The 24500-nt window shown below is 37.4% G+C and overlaps 1 protein-coding gene across 3 annotated transcripts in view; it reads right to left on the bottom strand.

The window, feature by feature from the left end:
• ARNT (aryl hydrocarbon receptor nuclear translocator) overlaps window positions 1-24500 on the bottom strand; it is a 76066-nt gene that overhangs the window by 44856 nt on the left and 6710 nt on the right. For all 3 annotated transcript variants that reach the window (XM_047085357.1, XM_047085359.1, XM_047085358.1), the window contains exon 2: window positions 6735-6846. In XM_047085357.1, coding sequence (XP_046941313.1) covers window positions 6735-6846 — 112 coding nt within the window. The remainder of the gene's footprint in view (window positions 1-6734; window positions 6847-24500) is intronic.

The raw sequence follows: 24500 nt of genomic DNA, 5'->3' as shown, positions 1-24500 counted from the left end.
CACTCTTGGCATCTCTACTAGTATCATAACCTCACATTATGAGTCTCTAGATGGGTTGGTTATATACTGGGGTGCCTAGGTGGCTCAGTCAGTTCATTCCTCTTCCTCCCTGTAGCCCCCTAATCATGTGTTCAAAATCTACCTATTAACCCAATAACTCCATTTCTAAGAATCTATCCTAAGGAAATAACTCAAGAAAAAAAATTTATACACAAAGATGTTCACAGAGCATTTATTTACATCTTCAAAACAACTTAAATGTTCCAAAATAGGAAACCAAGTACATCCTCTTATATAACTATGAAAAATTATATTTATGTAAAATATTTGGGGCGCCTGGGTGGCTCAGTCGGTTAAGCGTCCGACTTCGGCTCAGGTCATGATCTCGCGGTCCGTGCGGTCTGTGAGTTCGAGCCCCGCGTCGGGCTCTGTGCTGACAGCTCAGAGCCTGGAGCCTGTTTCGGATTCTGTGTCTCCCTCTCTCTCTGACCCTCCCCCATTCATGCTCTGTCTCTCTCTGTCTCAAAAGTAAATAAACGTTAAAAAAAAATTTAAAAAAAAAATATTGAACAACAAGAAAAAAAAAAAGGTTACATATGGTTAGGTGAAAAGACCAGGCTATATAAAACTATATAATTAGGGTCGCCTGGGTGGCTCAGTTGGTTAAGCTTCAGTCTCTTGATCTCAGGTCTTGATCTCAAGGTTGTGAGGTCAAGCCCTGTGCACTGGGGCTCTGCACTGGGCATGGAGCCCACTTAAAAAACAAAACAAGGGGCGCCTGGGTGGCTCAGTCGGTTAAGCGGCCGACTTCGGCTCAGGTCATGATCTCACAGTCCGTGAGTTCGAGCCCCGCATCGGGCTCTGTGCTGACTGCTCAGAGCCTGGAGCCTGTTTCAGATTCTGTGTCTCCCTCTCTCTCTGACCCTCCCTCGTTCATGCTCTGTCTCTCTCTGTCTCAAAAATAAATAAACGTTAAAAAAAAAATTAAAAAAAAAAAACAAAAACAAAAACAGGGGTGCCTGGGTGGCTTAGCTGGTTAAGTGTCTAACTCTGGACTTCGGTTCAGGTCATGATCTCACAGTCTATGAGACTGAGCCCCACACTGGGTCTTCTGTGGCCAGCACAGAGCCTGCTTGGGATTCTTTCTCTCTGCCCTTCCCTGGCTCATTCTCTCTCTCTCTAAGTAAATAAATAAAAACTTAAAAAAAAATACAAAATACAAAAAAAATCTATATAATTATATGATTACAACTACTAAAAAGATCTACATATAAAGAATGAAGGAATTACACTAAAAAAAATGATAGGACATGACTTGGGGCAATAGGATTATTGCTATTTTATTCTTTCCATCTTCCAATCTTTCTTTAAAAGAATGTGTATTACTTCTTTTAATATATTTTCCTGATGGGGCGCCTGGGTGGCTCAGTTGGTTAAGCATCTGACTCTTGATTTTGGCTCAGGTCATGATATCATGGTTCATGGGCTCGAGCCCCATGTCAGGCTCTTCACTGGCGGCATGGAGACTGCTTGGGATTCTCTCTCCCTCTCCCTCTGGCACTCCCCTGCTCATGCTCTCTCACACACGTTCTCTCAAAATAAATAAACTTAAAAAAATTTTTTTTCCTGATTACAACATACATTCATTTCAGAAAATCTAGAAATTAAAAACAAAAGAAAAAAAATCTCCCATAATCTCATCATCTAGAAATCTGATGAGCATCCCTTCAGTTTTGCTACGCACACGTTATACATATTTCTTCCTGACAGAGTGATGTATTACATAAATTGTAACCTTCCAATATATTGTGAACATTTTCCTGTACTGATACATATCTGTCACTTCTAAAGTTTATTTTTTATCTTGAGAGAAAGAACACACAGGTGCACAGGGAGGGGCAGAGAGGGAAAGAATCCCAAGCAGGGGCTCAACCTCACCAACCCTGAGATCACAACCTAAGTTAAAATCAAGAGTCAAACACTTAGTTGACAGAGCCATCTAGGCACACCATGTACTGATACATACTTGTCACTTCTAATAGCTATACAATACTTCATTTTCAAATATAATACGTAATCCCCTAATTTTGATATTTATATCATTTCCAATTGTTTGCTATTATACAAAAACATAAACTGTGTTTAAGAGAGTGTACTCTGAAGCTAAACCCCCTAACCTCCCAAGGTTCATATCAAAGATCTTCCATTTACTGGCCAAGAACCTTGAGTAAGTTACTTATTCAGTGAGTTAAAAATGTGTAAAACTCTTGGAGACGTAGCAACTCTTAAAATGTTACTCATGTTACCACCTAAACCCAGGGATCACTCTTGCATTACTATTAGTGGGCGAAATTTAAAGACTAGTTGTAATACTGGTTCCACAGTTTTTAAAAGGAAAGAAAGAGAAATTTAACACCAAAAAATGGACAAAATACTACCAATTCTCTCAGGCTTTTCTAAAGCAAACTCTTCTCTGAAGCTTTTCCAATCTTTACTAATTATGGGATTTCCATACACAAAAATACACAGTACTGTAAGCATTCCTTTCTTAGCAAACTTGGCATATTCTACCTTGTACTCTATTTATATGTATAATGATTATTCCCTTCAGGACATAAGCAACTTAAAGACAAGAACCGTATCTTATTTATCTTTGTATCATACTAGCAATCAGCACAATATCTTATACTAATTAGGCAATTAATAAATACTTCTGGAAATACATAAATACATACACGCTTCTGGAAATGAATGGACTCTGCATTCCAAACCAAGCAACATATCAATACCTTAGTGGAGAAATACACTGCAGTTCAGCATTCTCTAATTTTGAAAATGCAGACACAAAGTTTAAAGAAAACTGAGTTTTCTCAGCAACCATGAAATCTTTGGGCTTTACAGACATTTCTGGTTTTACTGGTTTCACTACTTTCAGGAAAAGGAGGCATTTAAAGCAACAATCATAAGGATACTCACTGGGCTTGAGAAAAGAAGCATCAGTGAGACCCTTGCAACAGAGATAAAAGAATTAAAAAAGAATCAATCAGAGATGAAGAATGCAATGAAAAAGATTGGAAACAGACTTGATGCAATGAACAGGAAGCTGGAAAAAGCAGAGGAATGAATTACTGATCTAGAAGACAAAATAATAGAAAGTAATAAAGCTGAACAAAAGACAGAATTATGCAAGACAAGAATAGACTTAGAACTCAGGGACTCGATCAAACAATGGTAACATATGTATTATAGGAGTCTCAGAAAAAGACAGAGAAAAGGGGGCATAAAATTTATTTCAAGAAACGAAAGCAGAAAACTTCCCTAATCTGGAGAAGGAAACAGACCTCCAGACCCAAGAAGCACAAAGAACTCCCATCAAAATCAATAAAAGGACAACACCAAGACATACTGGAATTAAATTTGCAAACTATACTGATAAAAAATACTAAAAGCACCAAGACAAAAGAAGTCCTTAATGTACAAGGGAAAACTCATAAAGCTAGCTGGAGATTAATCAACAAAAACTTGGCAAGCCAGAAGGGAGTTGCATGATATATTCAGTGTTGAATGGGAAAAATCTGGAGCCAAGAATACTCTAACCAGCAAGAGTCTATCATTGAGAAGGGGAGACAAGAGTTTCCCAAATAAAAACTAAAGGAGTTCGTGACTATTAAACCAGGCCTACAAGAAATATTAAAGGGGATGGGGCGCCTGGGTGGCTCAGTCGGTTAAGCGTCCAACTTCGGCTCAGGTTATGATCTCATAGCTCATGAGTCTGAGCCCCGTGTTGGGCTCTGTGTTGAAAGCTCAGAGCCTGGAGCCTGCTTCGAATTCTGTGTCTCACTCTCGCTCTCTCTCTCTCAAAAATAAATAAAAACATTAAAAAAAAAAAGAAATATTAAGGGTGACTCTTTGAGTGCAAAGGGGAGATCAAAAGTGATAAAGGATCAAAGAAAATCTCCAGAAACAACAAAGCAAGCAATAAAGTAGCAATACACATCTACCAATAATTACTTTGAATGTAAATGGACTAAAAGTTCCAATCAAAAGATTATAGGATGACCGAATGGATAAAAACCAAGACCCTTGGGGGTGTCTGGGTAGCTCAATCGGTTGAACATCCAACTCTTGATTTTGGCTCAGATCATGATCTCCCAATTCATGGGATCCAGTCCCACGTGGGAGCAGCACGGAGCCTGCTAGGGATTCTCTCTCCCTCACCCTCTACATCTCCCTGCTTGCAATCTCTCTCAAAATAAATAAATAAATAAACATTAAAAAAAACTTAAAAAACAAAACAAGACCCTTCTATATGTTGCCTACAAGAGACTCATTTTAGACCTAACGATACCTGCTGACTGAAAGTGAGGAAGTGGAAAAGCAGCACACACATGGATATCAAAAGAAAGAGTAGCAATACTTATACCAGATAAAGTAGACTTCTTTGTTCTTGTATTGCTTTAGTGCTGCTTTGGTATCAGGGTAGTACTGACCTGGTGGAATGATTCTGAATGTGTTCCCTTTATTCCATTATTTGTAAGATTTTGATGAAGATTGTCATTAATTTTTTTTTTTTTTTTTTTTTTTTAATGTTTAGTGGGGTTTGCCGATGAAGCCATGTGCCTCAGGTTTTCTGTGCTGGGAGATTTTTGATTCCTAAATTCAACTTTCATTCATGTCAGTGGTCTAAGAAGACTTCCTACTTGTTGCATTCAAGACTCATAATTCAGGGGCGCCTGAGTGGCTCAGTTGGTTAAGCGTCTGACTTCGGCTCAGGTCATGATCTCACGGTTCGTGAGTTTGAGCCCCGTACTGGGCTCTGGGCTGACAGCTCAGAGCCTGGAGCCCACTTCAGATTCTGTGTCTCCCTCTGTCTGCCCCTCCACTGCTTGCACTCTGTCTCTCGCATTGTCTCAAAAATAAACATTTAAAAAAAAAATTTTTTTTAATAAAAAAAAGACTCATAATTCAATCTTGGTAACTTGTATGTTTTTAGGAATTATCTGTTTTTGTTTTTTTCCTAAATTATCAGATTTGTTAGTATATAATAGTTTATAGTAATCTATGTTATCTATTGTATTTCTGTGGTTACCTGTTGTATTGTTTTCTCTTCCATTTTGGTACTCATTGTAGTTTTTGAGTCTTTTCCCCTTAGTTAATGTTAAAATAATTCCAATTTTGTTTACTTTTTTGGAAAAACTGGTCATTACTTTCAGTGTTATGCTATTGTTTATTATGGTCTTTATTTCTGACTTTTCTTTGTTATTTCTTTCATCTCCTAAATTTCAGCTATGTTTCTTTTTTTTCTAGTCCTTTGTGGTGTAATGTTAACTTGTCTTGAGTTTTTAATACAAAGACTGACAGCACAAATTTCACTCTAACATCTGTTTTTGCTGCATCCCGTAAGTTTTGCAATATTGTGTCTTCTTTTTCTTTTGTTTTGAGACATATTTTCATTTGCCATTTGATTTCTTATTCTGCCCACTGCTCATGCAGTTGCGTGTTAGTTTTTACATATTAAATATTTAACGTAAATTTACATTGTAAATTTTCCAGATTTGTTTTACTGTTGATCTTTGGTTTTTTGCCATTGTGGCTGGAAAATACACTTGGTATGATTTCAGTTTTCTTAAATTTGTAATATTTGTTATGCCTTTTCTTAAGTGAATTAACCAATGGATTCTTCTATGTGTACTTCTATGTGTACTTGAAGAAAATGTGCACTCTATTTTTCTTGGATGGAATGTTTTATATATTATATCTTTTAGAACCATATATTCTCAAGTATGCATCATTAAGAAATGCTCTTTTTGAGGGGCGCCTGGGTGGCGCAGTCGGTTAAGCGTCCGACTTCAGCCAGGTCACGATCTCGCGGTCCGTGAGTTCGAGCCCTGCGTCAGGCTCGGGGCTGATGGCTCGGAGCCTGGAGCCTGTTTCTGATTCTGTGTCTCCCTCTCTCTCTGCACCTCCCCCGTTCATGCTCTGTCTCTCTCTGTCCCAAAAATAAATAAAAACATTTAAAAAAAAAAAAAAAAAAAAAAAAAAAAAAAAAGAAATGCTCTTTTTGAAAAAAAAAATACTTTAACTCAGGGTACTCATTTAAAATAAAGCATATTGGGACATAGGGTGGCTCAGTCAGTCAAGAGTCTGACTCGTGATTTCGGCTCAGGTCATGATCTCACAGTTTGTGATATCAAGCCCTGCATCAGGCCCTGCACTACATTCCACTGAGTGTGGAGCCTGCTTGGGATCCTCTCTCTTCCTCTCTCTCTGCCCCTCCCCTGCTCTCTCTCTCTCAAAATAAATAAATAAACATTAAAAAATAAAATAAAATAAAGCATATCAGAGGGAATGTGGCAGGAACAGGTGAAATAGGTGAAGGGGATTGAGAGTACACATATGATGAGCACTTGAGTAACGATGTACAGAATTGTTGAATCACTATATTGTACACCTGAAATTAATATAACACTATATGTTAACTATATAATAATTAAAATAAAAAACTTAATAAAAAATAAAATCAAAAAAAAAAAACCTGCACAAAAGAAAGTTAGATAAAAATGTTAATTCTGTGTAAGGAAAAAATCCAGGAACTAAAGAAAGATATCTGACAGCAGTGTAGTAAGTAACCAGTTGAAGTGAAAGGGTTAAGCATAGCCAAGAGGATTCAGCCACTAACTAAATCAGGCTGGCTTACAGGAGAGACACTCACAACACATGATATCCAAACTCACCCTGATCGCCGCTTAATAGCCCTGTGGACAATGGCTCCTCCACCTTGAATCCCAGCCCCAGGGTTTCCTGAGGCAATGGCTGGACCCAGTGATGGTACATCTGATGTCATTTCTATCAAAGAAAAATGGAAATATACATTTAAAAAAGATAGTCCTGTCTTCTTATCATCATCATCATCATCAAGTTAGCTTCTTGGAAGAAAGGCTCAAGCTATGGGTGAAATCTCAGTAGTTTGCTAGAAAACCCTTATGCTCATATCCACATTGCTCTTCTTAAATTCTTACACTGGTGAAAGTATACATTCCCTACTTCACTTCTCCCTGCTTCACAGAGTTTGGAAAAGGGAGTACTATATTCTATCTGCAGCCTTTACTTTTAAAAGCTTGTGAGGGGCGCCTGGGTGGCTCAGTCGGTTAAGCGTCCAACTTCAGCTCACGTCATGATCTCACAGTTCGTGGGTTCGAGCCCCACATCGGGCTCTGTTCTGACAGCTCAGAGCCTGAAGCCTGTTTCAGATTCTGTGTCTCCCTCTCTCTCTCTGCCCCTCCCCTGTTCATGCTCTGTCTCTGTCTCAAAAATAAAAAATAAACAGTTAAAAAAAAAAAAAAAGCTTGTGATAGTGACATAATGTTAATCTAAAACACACACACACACACACAAAATTAGTTTATACATTTTACTCATGCAGCAAACATGTAACATATCCTTTCACTTATTTTATTTGGAAAATGAAAAACAAACAAACTGGAATTCTAACTCTACCTAGCAAATATAACAAAGCCTCACTCACCTTTCTCTTCCTAAAGTGGTGCCAGTGAAAGCTGGCTAAAACAGGTTTAAATGAGATCCAATGTCACATAACACAAGAATATCCAAGCTTCAATTAAAAAAAAAGAAAGAACCATTCATCATACCAAGAACCAAGAAGATTTCAAATTGAATGAAAAATAGCAATCAGTAGATGCCAACAATATGGCATAAATGTTAGAATTATCTCACAAGATTCTAAAAGCAGCCACAATAAAAATGCTTCAACAATTACTAACACAGTTGAAACAAATACACAAGTTGAAAGCCTCAGCAAAGAAAGTCTAAACAAAGATAAGATATAAAGAAGAATCAAATAGAAATTTTAGAACTGAAAAATAACTGAAATAAAGTTAAGTGGATTGATTCAACAGCAGAATAAAAGGAACAAAGAGAAGAATCAGTGAAATGTAAGACACAACACTAGAAATTACCCATTAGAGTCCTGAAAAAGAGAAGAGAAAGAGGACAAAGCTAAAAAATAATATCTGAAAAGTTCCCAAATTTGTCAAGAGATGTAACCTACAGATTCAAGAAGTTGAGTAAACCCCAAAAGGACAAACCTAAAGAAATCCATCCCAACACATAACAATTAAACTTCTAAAAAGTAGCTAGAGATAAATGATACCTTACTTACAGAAGAAAAATAATTCACAACAGCAGAGTTTTCATCAGAAACCATGGAGACAAAAAATGTGGCATGGTATCTTTTAAAGTTAAAAAAAAAAAAAAAAAAAAGTCAACCCAGAATCCTACACCCTGTGAAAATATCATTCAGGAACGAAGGAGAAATCAACACAGTCTCTAATTATTTAAAACTAATGAGCACTTGCCACCAACAGACCTATCCTAAAAGAATGGCTAAACAAAATTCTCTAAACAGAGAAGAAATTACATAACAAGGAATTTTGGAACACAACACATCAACATATATCAAAGAAATAAAAAAACACACAATATGCAAAAATATGGGTAAAATCAATAGGCTTTCCTTCTCCTTTGAGTCCTCTACATTATGTTTAATGATTGAAGCAAAAAAATACAACACTATCTGTTTCTAAATGAATACAGAAAAAATAATTAATACCAATTACAAATAAGGATATTAAAGGGTGGTAAGATGTCAACACTTAAAGTGTTAAAATGACACCAACAGACTGTGATGTTATGAAACATAATGCAATGCTCACTACAGCAATTACTGGAAAAGGTATACAAGGTGATACACCAGCAAACATAAACAAATCAAAATGGGATTCTTACTTAAGATTTTTTTTAGATTTTTTGTTTGTTTTTTAGTAATCTCCATTCCCAATATGATGTGGCTCAAACCCACAACCGCAAGATCAAGAAATGTACACTCTTCCAACTGAGCCATCCAGGTGCCCCTCAAAATGGAATTCTAAAAAATGTTCAAATTACCTACAGGAAGGCAGAGAAAAAAACACAGAAATAAAAACCCAAACAAACAGAAAACAAAAAATAAAACAGCAAACTTAAGCCCTAACATATTAATAATTTTATGTAATTAATATAAATATACCAATTAACAGAGATTGGCAGAGCAAATTTAAAAACATAACCCAACTCCCAACTACATGCAGTCCACAAAAAAGTTGCTTCAAATATAACAGCAGAGACAGGTTGGAAGCAAAAGAATGAAAAAAGATATATCATGTAAACACCAATCAAAGGAAAGCAAGAGTAGCTATATTAATAATCAGATAAACCGACCACAGACAAAGCACATTATATAATATTCAAGCCACCAAGAAGACAGTTGGTATGTATGTACCAAACAACAGAGCTCCAAAATCTGTTAAACAAAAACTGACATAACAGAAAGAAGAAAATAATTATAGTTGGAGATTTCAACACCCCTCATTCAACTGACAGAACAATTAGACAGAAAATCAGCAAAGATTAAAAAAAAAAAATGACAGCCTCAACGAACAGGGTCTAATTAACATTTACAGAAAGATTCCACCACACAATAGCAGGTACACATACTTATATTCTTTATATTCTGTCCCCAGAATATAAACCAAGATAGAATATATCCTGAGCCATTAAACAAACCTCAACAAATTTACAAGAATGAAATCACAGATTGTATTCTCCAACTACAATGGAATTAAACTAGAACTCAGTAACAGAGAACAGGAAAATCACCATACACTTGGACATTAAACAACACACTTCTAAAAAAAATCAATGAATCAAAAATGAAGTCTCAAAGGAAATACAAAGTACACAGAAATAAAATATGAATGTAATCACAAAACAGTAAAATTTGTGGGACACAGCAAAAGCTGTTACTTAGAGACAATTTTATTGTGCTAAAATGCTTACAGTGGAAAGAGGAAAAGTCAAATAATCTAAGTTTCCATTTTAAGAACCTAGAAAAAGAACAAAATCAGGGCGCCTGGGTGGCTTGGTTGGTTGAACGTCCAACTCTTGGTTTCAGCTTGGGTCGTGATCCCAGGGTTGTGGGATTGAGCCCCACATCAGGCTCCAGGCTGAGTGTGGAGCCTGCTTAGGATTCTCTTTCTCCCTCCGTCCCTCTCCCCCACTTGGGCTGTGTGCTCTCCCTCTCTCAAAAAAAAAAAAAAAGAACAAAAAAAAGAACAAAATAAACCCAAAAGCAAGCAAAAGGAAGTAATAGACAACATAAATCAATGAATTTGAAAACAGAAAAATATTTTTAAAAAAATAAATGAATTCAAAGCTGGTTCTTTAAATAGATCAATAAAATTGACAAGCCCTCAGTTAGACACAAAGAAACCCACTACCAATATCAGAAATGAAAAGAAGGAAAAAAATGAAACAAAAAAAGGGATATCACTACAGACCTTGAAGAAACCAAAGAGATAAGTGGTAATTCTAGGAACAACTTACAAATGTAAATTTGACAAGTTGGACAAAACAGACAATTCCTTAAAAAAAAAAAAACAAAAAAAAACCTAAAACACCTGACCCCACATAAAACAGATGACTTGAATGGTCCCACAATTATTAGGAAATTGAATCCATAATTTAAAGACTCTCAAAAAAGAAATCTCCAGGTCCAGATGGAATGAATTTTACCAAACATTTAGAGTTAATATCATTTCTACACAATCTGCTCCAGAAACTGGTTGAGAAAGGAGACACTAATTCACCTTATGAAGCTAGAATTACCCTGATACCAAAACCAGGCAAACTCACTACAAAAACAAAGCAAACAAACTGACAAAAAGCTAGAGCTCAGGGGCACTTGGGTAGCTCAGTCAGTTAAGCATCCGACTCTTGATCTCAGCTCAGGTCTTGATCTCACAGTTGTGAGTTCAAGCCCCACGTTGGGCTTTGCAATGGTTGTGAAGCCTACATAAAAACAAACTAGAGATCAATACTCCTCATGAAAACAAATACAAAACTTTTTTTTTTTTTTTAGTTTATTTATTTTGAGAGACAGAGAGAGTACACACATGTGAACAGGGGAAGGGCAGAGAGAGAGAAGGAAAGAGAGAATCCCAAACAGGCTCCACACTGTCAGTGCAGAGCCCAATGTGGGGCTCAATCCCACAAATGGTGAGATCATGACCTGATCTGGAATCAAGAGTCATATGCTTAACCAACTGAGTCACCCAGGTGCCCCAAGGAACAAAAATTCTTACTACTAGCAAATAAAATTTAGCAATATGCAAAAGAATTATACAACATGACCAAATATGATTTATTCTAGAGAAGCAAGAATACTGGCTCAACATTTAATTATCAACCAACATAATCCACCATACTGCCAAAGAAGAAAAATAACAAATGATCCATCAACTTATGCAAGAAAGCATTTGATGAAATTCCACACTAATTCTGCTTAAAAAAACAAAACAAAACAAACAAACAAAAAACAGAAAAATAAGAATAGAGGGAAATGTCCTCAACCTGGTAACAGAAATCTACCCCCTACCACCAAAAAACCCAAAATAAAAATAAATAAGTAAGTAAGTAAGTAAGTAAGTAGGTAAAGAAGCCTAAAGTTAATATTATGCTTAACGGTGAAAGACAATGCTTTCTATGATTGGCAGCTAGGCAAGAATGTTCCATCTCATCACTAAATCAAACATAGTGTGGGAAGCTCTAGCCAGTGCAAAAATGCAAGAAAAGGAAACAAAAGGCATAAAGATCAAAAAGGAAGATATAAAACTGTCCCCATTCACAGATGGCATGATTGTCTTTGTAGAAAATCCTAAGGAGAGGTGCCTGGGTAGCTCAACCAGTTGATCATCCAACTTTCTATTTCAGCTCAGGTCATGATCTCACATCTCATGGCTTTGTTCATGAGCTCAAGCCCCACATCAAACCTGTGCTGACAACACGGAGACTGCTTGGCATTCTCTTTCTCTCTCTCTACCCCTCCCCTGCTCGAGCATGTACGATCTCTCTCAAAATAAACTTAAAAAAAAAAAAAAGTAGATCACTTATATATTGCTGGTGGATGTAATATAGTACAGCCACACAGTCACTCCAGAAAATAGTTTGGAAGTTTCTTTAAAAAATAAACATGCCACTAACATACAAACCCCACTACACCAGTGGGTGTTTATCCCCCAAAATGAAGACTGTATCTACACAAAAACCTGTCCACAAATGTTTATAACACTTTTATTTGTAATAGCCAAAAACTGGGGGTGGAGGGGGTGGGGGGTGGTAAGTCCTTTAATAGGTGGACTACCTGTGATATACACCCAAATCACTGAATACTACTCGGCAACAAAAAGGAATGGAATATTATTACTACACACAACTGGATGAGAATCACGTGAGTGAAAAAAGCCAACAATAAAAGCTTACATTATGTATAATCCTATTCATAAAATACTCTTGAAATGACAAAATTATAGAAATAAGGGACAGATTGGGGTTGCCCAGAGGGAGGGGGAGGGCACAAAGAAAGGTGTGGCTTTCAAAAGGCACCATTAGGGACCCTTGTGATGGTAGAAATCTGTGTCTTGGTCGTGATGGTGCCTATTAGTTTTGCAAGACACTATCATTGAGGGAAACTGAGTTAAGGGTAGGAGATCTCTGTATTACTTTTCATAACTGTATATGAACCTAAAATTATCTCAAAATAAGAAGTTTGGGGACACCTGAGTGGCTCAGTCAGTTGAGTGTCCAACTTCGGCTCAGGTCATAATCTCACGGTTTGTGGGTTCAAGCCCCACATGGGGCTTGCTGCTGTCCGCACAGAGCCTGCTTCGGATCTCTGTCCCCCTCTCTTTCTGCCCCTCCCCCACTGGTACACACACTCTTTCTCAAAAATAAGCAAAACTTTAAAAATAATAGGTTTAGAGACGCCTGGGTGGCTCTATCAGTTAAGTGTCCAGCTTTGGCTCAGGTCATGATCTCACGGTTTGTGGGTTCCAGCCCCATTTTGGGCTCTGTGCTGACAGCTCAGACCCTGGAGCCTGCTTCGGATTCTGTGTCTCCCTCCCTCTCTGCCCCTCCCCTGCTTACACTGTCTCTGTCGCTCTCTCTCAAAAATAAACATTAAAATAATAGTAACATTTAGTTTAAAAGTTTTTAAAACACTTTTATCGCTTCTTGGCCTTTTGGCTAAGATCAAGTGTAAAGGTTTTTAAAACACTTTTAAAGTCATATACTTCATCTTCCTTTTGAACTTTAAAATCGGTCAAGTACTATTAAACAATTCATGAAATTAATTCAATGACATTAAATTTATATAGTAATTTTGAAAGAAGAAGAGCATCATGACTTTGAATTTCCTCATCCAGGAATATAGTATGTGTTACATTTATTCAGATCTTTTCTAATGTCCTTTAATAAAATTTTATAGTCTTCCTAAGTCTTATGTATTTCTTCCTCTAATTATTTTTAGGTAATTTATAGTTACTAGTATTATTGTGAATTAAATCATTTTTCCATTTCAACTTCTAACTGGTTTTTGCTAGAATAAAACAAAACTATTGATTTCAGTATATTTATATTGTATCCAAATTGCTAATTTGTCTTACCTAAAAGTATTTAATTTATTGGATTTTTTTAGTATAAAATCACATCATCTACAAGGAATCATTATTTTACCTTTCCTTACTCAATATTTACAGTATTTTGTTTTCTTCTTTTACAGCATTATTGCAAGGTTCTTAATCCATGGGTCAATGGATAAAACCCTCCCTCCACCAGGGGAGGCTGGTTTGTGAACTTGGAGGAAAAATTTTATCTTTATTCTCATTAATCTCTAACTGAAATCTAGCATTTCCTTCAACCATGAAAGTACACAGTAAACCACCACAGTATTAGTAACTGTGACTGTCATCAGTAGGAATCAGATATTTTTATACCACAATTACTAAAAATATTTAGGATTAACATCCAATACTACTCAAAAATAGGGTAATTATGGGATGCCTGAGTGGCTGAGCCTCCAACTCCTGATTTCGGCTCAGGTCATGATCCCAGGGTCGTGGGATCAAACCCCATATCAGGCTCTGCACTGATAGCACAGAGCCTGCTTGGGATTTTCTCTCTCTCCCTATCTCTGCCCCTCCCCTGCTTGTACATGCACAAGCATTTAAAATAAATAAACTTTTTTTTTAACATTTATTTTCCTGAGAGAGAGAAAGAGAGAGAGCGAGCAAGGGAGGGGAGAGAGAAAGGGAGACAGAATCCGAAGCAGGCTCCAGGCTCAGAGCCGTAAGCACGGAGCTGTCAGCACAGAGCCAGATGCAGGCTCAAACCCACAAACTGTGAGATCATGACCTGAGCCAAAGTCAGATGCTTAACCGACTGAACCACACCCAGGTGCCCCTGTAATATTAACATTTTTAAATATTTTTATTATTTAAGTGCATTACTATAGAAAAATTAGAAAACATGCAGTAAGCCAGGAGATAAAACTTTTCAATCTCTAGTAGTTCCACTATATATTGCTATTTTATGCACTGAATAACTAAGGGATTATCTAAGAAAGGTTCAACAAGGAGAGCAAGCTGTCTCCTTGTATTCCAGCTTTTCCAAGCACGTGCCAGCTGAGTCTAAGGGTTCCAACATGGCCGAAGAAGCAGAGCCTTTTATTTAGGGGTAAGGGTGACATAAAAGTGAGGTAAGAATTTTTTTTACCTACAAAGCAGAAGTTCTGCTCCTGAGTTTTACAAGGAGTAAAGGGGGAGTAGAGAGTGCATGGATAGTAATACCTAACACTTTTTTCTCAGCCCTCACTGTGGGTTAGGCACTACTGTGAACAACCTGTGTGCCTCTCATTTATTCCCATAATGACCCAAAGGAAGTGAGAAAGGGTTCAACAGTTCTCACCAAAGACGTCCACGTCCTACAAAAGGTTAAGCAACTTTGATCTAGACAATCTCCAAAGCAAACGTGGATATATCTCTGACTTATCCATGATTTCATTGGACTTAATTTGGGGGGGGGGGTAGTTCTATGGATTTAACAACTTTTTTTAAAAAAATCAGGAATGGATTTTTTTTTAATCTGAAGCAAATACTTTTGTAAAATATTTATTAATATAAAAGTTTTTTCTTGGGGCGCCTGGGTGGCGCAGTCGGTTAAACGTCCGACTTCAGCCAGGTCACGATCTCGCGGTCTGTGAGTTCGAGCCCCACGTCGGGTTCTGGGCTGATGGCTCAGAGGCTGGAGCCTGTTTCCGATTCTGTGTCTCCCTCTCTCTCTGCCCCTCCCCCGTTCATGCTCTGTCTCTCTCTGTCCCAAAAATAAATAAACGTTGAAAGAAAAAAAAATTTAAAAAAAAAAAAAAAGTTTTTTCTTTTAGTTTGCTAATGACATAAATTATAGAAGTTTTCTCAGGTTGAACCATCTTTTGAGTTCCTGGACTAAACCTTACTCAATAATTCCAGAAGACTGAATAATCTAAAACTCCATGTCCACGTAGAATCTCAGAATGGGACCTCACTTGGAAACAGGGTCTCTGAAGATATAATTAGCTAAGACTGGGTCGAAATGGGTTAGGGTGGGCTCTAAATTCAATGACTACTCTCTTTATAAGAGCAAGGAGAGAAACCTAGATACAGGGAGACAGAAAACGGAGTGACATGTCCATAAGCTAGAGAAGAAGGAGAGATTTCTGCCTCAGAGACTCCAGAAGGAACCAAAGCTACCAACATCTTCATTTCATATTCTGAGCCTCCAGCACTGTGAAAGAGTATTTTATTTGTTTGTTTTAAACCCCCAAGTATGTGAATTTGCCACAGCAGGCCTGGGAAACTAATACAATAATGATGTATGATTCTTTTAACATACTCTGGATTTGATTTACTAAGATTAGCTCCTTTAAAAATTTTTTTTAACGTTTTTATTTTATTTTTGAGACAGAGAGAGACAGAGCATGAATGGGGGAGGGTCAGAGAAAGAGGGAGACACAGAATCGGAAACAGGCTCCAGGCTCTGAGCTGTCAGCACAGAGCCCGACGCGGGGCTCGAACTCACGGACCGCGAGATCATGACCTGAGCCAAAGTCGGATGCTTAACCGACTGAGCCACCCAGGCGCCCCAAGATTAGCTCCTTTTAAATGGAAGAAGAACTTAGGATAGCATAGTTAAGGAATATTCTTATTCCACTGAAGTCAAGTACCTTCTACTCAGATCACAATTTGACAGAAAGTACAGAAAAACAATAAATATAACATATTTTAGTCAGTCAACATAGTCTCCCAGATTTATCAAAAAGCTACTTCTAAACATAACTTCCTTTCCTGAAATATGAGAATAATACAAAACTAAGTTCACTGAAAACAGGACTGAGGAAATCAGAACTGATAAAAAAGCATTAGAAGCTGAATAGACAAGGGGTGCCTGGGTGGCTCAATTAAGTATCCAACTCTTAATTTCAGCTCAGGTCATGATCTCAAGGTTGTGAGATCAAGCCTCTCCCTCTCCCTCTGTCCCTTTCCCACTTTCTCTCTTAATAAAAGAAAAAAGTTGAATACATAATATGAACATTTGTTCATAAAGAAATACTGGAACAATAATCCATCATATTCTTAATGTCTAAAATATGAGTCACTTTGGGAGCCACCTGCAGCCGGTTAAGCGTCCGGCTCTTGATTTCGGCTCAGGTCATGATCTCACAGTTCGTGAGTTCAAGTCCCACATCAGGCTCTATGCTGACAGTGCAGAGCCTGCTTGGGATTCTCTGTCTCCTTCTCTCTCTTCCCCTCCTCCAGTCGTGGATCTCAAAATAAATACATAAACTTTAAGCAAAATAAAATATGAATTACTTTGGATATGTTTTTAATTTTTTCTTTATTATTCCTAAAATCTACCTCCAAACTATATTTACAATAAACTGCACCTAACCTAAAAACACAAAACCTCTTTTATGCATGTCTTTTATTATAAGTCCAGGCATTTATAACTGCCCTTAATACTGGATAAAGAATGTACTTAAATACAATTAAAATGATGACGCATCATTGCAAACTACAGTAATCAAAACAGTATGGTACTGGCACAAAGATATACATACCAGTGGATTAGAGAGTCTAAAAATAAACCATTATATGTATAGTTAAATGATTTAACAAGGGTTCCAAGACAATTCAATATTTTTTTTTTAACAAATGGCACAGGAAAAACTGTATATCCACATACAAAAGTACCCTTACTTACATCACATATACGAATCAGCTCAAAATAGGTCAAACGCCTAAATGTAAGAACTAAAGCTAGTAAACTCTTAGAAGAAAGCACAGGAGGAAAGTATCATGACAATGAATTTCGTAACTTCTTGAAGACAATTTGCAAGATGAAAAAAGTTCTGGAGGTGGATGGTGGTGATGGCTGTACAACAATGTGAATATACTAAGGGCACTGAACTGTACACATAAAAATGGTTAAAGTAGCAAATTTTATGTTATGTGTATTTTGCCACAATAAAAAAAAAACTATAATATATCAGAAAAAATTTTTTTCCAGAAAAATTTTGAAGTGGCTCTGTATCACTGAAATGGAAGGTTATCTACCATATATGATTATAGAAAAAATAAGCTACAGAAAAAAACATATAAAATGTTCTTTTTTAAAATTTATATGTATAACAAAAGCCTGGAAGAACTCATTTAATATTAACTGCATGCCTACTATATGCCAGGCACTGTTGCAGATCCCAGATATAAAGCAATAAATAGAACAAAGATCCCAATACTTACGAACTTTATATGCTAGTGGGAGAGAGAAATCAACAAGAGAAATAATTAAAATGTAAACCAGATGACAATATGAAAGTGACATTTTATAGGAAAAAATAAATAACAAATTTCATATGGTTCAAACTAATAATTTGTTATACAGTGATAAATAGGGAGAAAAATAAACTATAGGAAGTCAAATCAGAAGTATATAAAGGTCGGGACACCTGGGTTGCTCAGTCAGTTAAGCAGCCGACTACACCTGAAGTCATGATCTTGCAGTTCATGAGTTTGAGCCCTGCATAGGGCTCTGTGCTGACAGCTGGGAGCCTGGAGCCTGCTTCAGCTTCTGTGTCTCCCTCTTGCTCTCCCTCCCCTGCTCGCACTCCTTGTGTGTGTGTGTCTCACAAATAAACATTAAAAAATATATATTTAAAAAAAAAGAAGTATATAAGGTTGAAGGATAGGAGGACAGCAATTTTATTTTTTTAATTTTTTTTTTAACGTTTATATATTTTTGAGACAGAGAGAGACAGAGCATGAACGGGGGAGGGGCAGAGAGAGAGGGAGACACAGAATCCGAAGCAGGCTCCGGGCTCTGAGCCATCAGCCCAGAGCCCGAAGCAGGGCTCGAACTCACAGACTGCGAGATCGTGACCTGAGCTGAAGTCAGACGCTCAACCGACTGAGCCACCCAGGCGCCCCAGGACAGCAATTTTAGATAGTGAGGAAAGACATCATTGAAAAGGTAATAGGAAATAGGAGATAAGAAAAGGAGATAAAGGAATTAACCATGCAGGTATCTGGAGAAAATGCATTCCAGACAGAGTGCAAAGACACAGGGTGAGAACATGCCTGTTAAGTTCTAGAAATAGTATGGATGATATCATGGCTAGAATGAAGTGAGCAAAGGTTACACAATAAACTAATAGTGGTTATCTCTGAGATGGCATTTAGAGACTTCTACATTTAATTTTCTGTATATCCATATTATTTTGTCTTTTACATTAAACATATATTACTTTTATAACTGGGAAATACATGATCCCAAGTTTTTATTTATTTATTTTTTTTTTTAACGTTTATTTATTTTTGAGATAGAGAGAGACAGAGCATGAACGGGGGAGGGGCAGAGAGAGAGGGAGACACAGAATCGGAAGCAGGCTCCAGGCTCTGAGCCATCAGCCCAGAGCCCGATGCGGGGCTCAAACTCACGGACCGCGAGATCGTGACCTGAGCTGAAGTCGGACGCTTAACCGACTGCACCACCCAGGCGCCCCGATCCCAAGTTTTTAAAAAAGAAAATGAGTGTGTGTGTGTGTGTGTGTGTGTGTGTGTGTGTGTGTGTGTGGCATGCATTGAAAATCTGAGAGAACACAGCTCAAACTTTACAATTAGATAAACCTGGATTCCAATCCTAGGGTTACCACTTACCACATGTATGAATATAAGCAAATTACTTAATCTTTCTGATTTTATCTGTAACATGCAACTAATAATAATACCTACCTTTGGGGAAGATTATATTAGATACTGCAAGTGAAAAGTACTTAGCATAGCATCTGACACAGTGTAAGTAGTACTTAAATAGTAGCTTTATAAATATATATCAAACACCAAAATGTTAACTGATTTTGCTATTATTAACTTTTTCATTACAAAAGTAATATATTAAAATACGGATATATAGGGTGCCTGGGTGGCTCAGTCAGTTAAGCATCCGACTCTTTATCTCAGTTCAGGTCTTGATCTCAGGGTCTTGAGTTCAAGCTCTACACTGGGCTCCACATTGGGCGTGGAGCCTACTTAGAAAAATATATATATATACTGCGCACACACACACACACACACACACACACACAATATTACAGATATACAGAAAATGCTATACATATCCAGAAAACCAAATGTGAAAGTCTCTAAAAATATTCAACAATACAGAAGCAAACAATCAAAAGTAAAATCCTTGGGGCACCTGGCTGGCTTAGAGCATGCAACTCTTGATCTCAGGGTCATGAGTGCAAGCCCCACACTGGGCATGGAGACAACTTAAAAAAAAAAAAAAGATTAAATAAAAGTAAAATCCTCTACACACGTACTCCAATCCCACCTCCCCCCTATGGTATTAATATTTTGAAACCTTCCAAATCTTTTTCTATATATCATATATTATAGCTTGGGTAATTTTTACGTAAGACAGGGAGAGATCATATTATATTTATTCTGAATCTTGTTTTTTCCATGTAATAATATACTGGAAGGTGTGTCATGTCAATAAATACAGGTAGCACACTCTTTTTAATAGTTATACGGTACTTCACAGTACAAATGTATATATTTATGACATTCAAACTATCACTATCATAAATGTTTCAATAAATATAACTGTATCTTTATGCATGGTAACAGTATTTCTACACTAACAAATTTCTGAAAATGACTCCCTGGATGTAAGGGAACATATTTAAAACTTTGCACATTACCCTCCAAGAAAGCTACACCAATGAAGAGCCTCACCAACAATATCAAATTATCCATGTGTCCACCAGCCCTGGGTTCTGGCAATCCTTCAAATTTTTACTGATTTTCTAGGTATAAAATGATTATCATTGTTGGTTTAATGTTCATTTATCTGTTATTAGTAAGACTGAGTATATTTTTATACTATTGCTAATACTTTTTCTATTTCATCCTATAAAATTTAAATAGTGATTACATGTAACGTCCCTAAGAAAAAGCAAAATCTTCCCATAAAAAAATAAAGCTCACTTCTAGTAATAGGTTTATATAGAATCCATGAGTTAGAGGAATTTAGAGAAAGAAAAGATGATTCTGAAATGGTTTAAATTAAGATGCGGCACAGTCTGTAGCACAGAGAAGGTGCTCAGTAACAGGAAAAAGTAAAGGAAACAGGGCAGCCAGCCAGCAGTTTCAAAAAGGTAAAGTGAATGTGGGCCTCAGAAAAAGTAAAGGAGAGGAAAAAGGCATTCCACATAGACAAAGGACATAAGCAAATCCTAAAGGGAGGTATGAAAATAGTTGTGAAGAACTGTCAGACCTATACAGAGCACAGAGTCTGTATTTGGGAAAAAAAAAAATAAGATCTCAAGTGTTAATTGTGAGAAGGCCTTGAATGACAAGATAAAATCTTAGATTTAACAAAGACAAAATATATCTTTAAGTGAGAGTGACAAAAATAAAATGTAAATTAAAGATTAATCTGACATATTTAAAGTTTGAAGTAATAGAAGCAGGGAAATGAATGAGACTAACCAAAATGAGGTGATAAAGGCATAGTATGACAGTGGGATAAAAAGTAAAGGAACCTCTATAATTTTAAGCTATATAACTTCTGAATAAAGATAAGGGGGTAGGGGTGTCTGGGTGGCTCAGTAAGTTAAGTGTCCAACTTCGGCTTAGGTCATGATCTCACAGTTTTGTGAGTTCGAGCCCCATGTCGGGCTCTGTGCTGACAGCTCAGAGCCTGGAGCCTGCTTCAGATTCTGTGTCTCCCTCTCTCTGTGTCCCTCCCCGGCTCACACTCCATCTCTCTCAAAAAAATGAATAAACATTAAAAAAAAAAATAGTGAGGTTAAGTGTATACATCTACTTTTTTTCTCTTCCACTAAACATTTATATAAAGAAGAAAAACAATTTTATACAAGACATAAAATCCATGGATAGAAAAAATGGAAGAAAGAAAAGAGCAACAAATTTTTGGAAACTGGAACCTTTGCCTTGATAGATCCACAAGAACTAAATCCTAGGGCACCTGGGTGGCTCATTCGGTTAAGCATCCAACTTCAGCTCTGGTTGATGGCCCGTATCCAGTTCTCTGCTGTCGGCAGAGAGCCCACTTTGGATCCTCCGTCCCCCCTTCTCTCTGCTTCTCCCCCTCTGGCACACTCGCACATGCACACTCTCTCTTTCAAAAAAAAAAAAAAAAAGAAAAGAAAAGAGAACTGAATCCTAAGCCAACAAAGGGAGAAGCAGAAAACTACCTCAATATATGTTAGAATCCCCCAAAGTCTCAGAACTGGTGACTCCAGGTATAGTAGTGGGAGGTGTGTATGAATGAAAGCTAAAGTAAAAAGGACTGGTTCCGGGTGCCTGGGTGGCTCAGTTAAGCATCTGACTTCGGCTCAGGTCATGATCTCATGGCTTATGGGTTCGGGCCCTGTGTCAGGCTCTGTGCAGCTCGGGGCCTAGAGCCTGCTTTGGATTCTGTGTCTCCTTCTCCCTTCCCTGCTTGTGCTCGCGTGCGCTCTCTCTCTCTCTCTCTCTCTCTCTCTTTCTCAAAAATAAACATACATTAAAAAAAAATTAAAAAAAAAAAGGATTGCTTCAACATCTGCTTAAGCAGCAGGTGGATTTCCAGGTCCTCACCCTGTTCCTTCTAGCAGGGAAACTGCCCAATATATGGAAACAAACGAAAATGAAAATACAACAATCCAAACGCTTTGGGATGCAGCAAAGGCAGTCCTGAGAGGAAAATATATTGCAATCCAGGCCTATCTCAAGAAACAAAAAAAATTCCAAATACAAAATCTAACAGCACACCTAAAGGAAATAGAAGCAGAGCAGCAAAGACACCCCAAGTGCCCCCTTCCTTTCATTTCTAATTGTGGTATAGCTTACACAGAGCAAAGTGCAAAAATATTAATTACACAACTCAATTAATTTTTATATATGTATATACCCATGTGACCACAACCCAGATAATACAGAATACCATCACTCCAGACAGCTTTCTTTTTTTTAGGTTTTTTTTTTTAAAGTTTATTTATTTGTTTTTGAGAGAGAGAAAGAGAGAGAGAGAGAGACAGAATCCGCAGCAGGCTCCAGGCTCTCAGCTGTGAGCACAGAGCCCGATGTGGGACTCCAACTCACAAACCACGAAATCATGACCTGAGCCAAAGTTGGATGCTTAACCCACTGAACCACCCAGGCGCCCCCAGACAGCGTTCTTGTGCACTGTCCTTACCCCCTCCATCATAAAAATAACTACTCTTCTGACCTATGTTTATTATGGGTTAATTTTGCTATCTTTATCTTCAAATCATCAGAATCATATGGAATATATCTGGCTTCTTTCACACAGTATTGCATCTATGAGAGTTATCCATATTTTGCAAAATAGTAGTTTATTGCTGTGTAATATTGTTATGCAACTGTGTCATAATTTATTTTATACATTCTATTGTAACTGGACCTTTGGATTGTTTCCGGTTTCATACTATTATGAATGAAGTTTTTATGAACATTCTTATATATGTCTTTGGGGAACACAAATATGTATTCATTTTTGTTGGGTATACACAGAATTTAAATTTCTGGGACATATGGCAAACATATGCTTCATTTAGTGGATACTTCCAAACTATTTTCCAGAGTGACCATACCCATTTACACTCCTATCAGCAGTGTATTGGATTCCGGTTGCTCATCAGTCCTTCTAATTTTAGCCATTCTGGTGTGCACTGATGGTTGATAATGTATCTCATCATGGTTCATCTTTTTAAAATAAGTTTATTTATTTATTTTGAGAGAGAGAGAAAGATTGAGCAGGGAAGGGGCAGAGACAGAGTGGGACAGAGGATCCAAAGCAGACTGTGTGCTGACAGCAGAGAGCCCGATACAGGGCTCGAACCCACAAATTGTGAGATCATGACCTGAGCCGAAGTCAGACTCTTAACCAACAGTCCCCCAGGCGTCCTGGTTTATCTTTCCCTAATGATGTTTATCTTTAACTAATGATGTTGAACACCTTTTCATAAACTTATTGACTATCGGATAAAAAAAAAAAAAAAGAAAGAAAGAAAAGAAAGAAACTGCCCTAATTCCACCCTGTCAAAAGACTGATTTGTTCTCTAGAGAGTATAAATCATTTTGATCTATTTGCCCTAGTCGGGGGAAACCAGGCAAAGCTGGAAGTGAGAGTACCATACTGAAAACAGGGAAACTAACAGCAGCGTATGCAAAATGGGTGCTTCACTCTTCCCTTGCTGTACTGCCTCTTCCCTGTATTCCATGTTTCCTCTTGGTTTACTCCTACTGGTGAAGAGTATCCTCTACTAAGCTCTCGAGAAACAGTGTAAGGGGGAGCTTGGATATATGAAAACATCTTTCTTATATTTCACTAACTGATAGTTTGCCTAGGTATGCAATTCTACATCGGAAATTATTTCCCCTAAGAATTCTGAAGGCATTGCTCCATTGTCTTCTACTGTCGGGTGTGACTACTGAGAAACAAGACCAATCTGATTCCAGATTCTTTTGAACTGACCAATTTTTTTTTCCCTGTAGCTTGTAGGGTACTCTTTGTATCTGATGCTGAAATCTCATGATATTGTGCCTTGATGTGGGTGTGTTTTCATTCACTGGTCTGTCCCCTTCAATTTGAAAACTCATGTCTTCTACTGCTGGAACATTCTTTTAAACAAAAACAACAAAGCTTGGTTAAAAGAGATGAAAATGGTTGTTACTGGGGAGAAGGAACTGAGAGAGGGAGTAGAGGACTGTTTTTTTAAGAAATCACGTAAAACTAAGTCTTTAAATATATGGATGGATAATTTTGATTAAAATAACAAACATACATTTAAATGTTTAAATATATGTATTTTAATTCATTTTTTTAAATTTTAATATTTCTTCATTTTTGAGAAACAGGGAGAGACAGAGCACAAGTTGGCGAGGGGCAGAGAGACAGAGAGAGAGAGAGACACCCACACAGAATCCAAAGCAGGCTCCAAGCTCCCAGCTGTCAGCACAGAGCCCAACACAGGACTCGAACTC

Source organism: Lynx rufus, unplaced genomic scaffold (assembly GCF_022079265.1).
Source record: "Lynx rufus isolate CCGP_SWC_20201006 ecotype Redwood Valley unplaced genomic scaffold, mLynRuf1.p SCAF_2, whole genome shotgun sequence".
In the NCBI taxonomy this organism is placed as follows: domain Eukaryota; kingdom Metazoa; phylum Chordata; class Mammalia; order Carnivora; family Felidae; genus Lynx; species Lynx rufus.
Note: the sequence above shows the minus strand (reverse complement) of the source record. Positions and strands in the feature narration are given on the sequence as shown.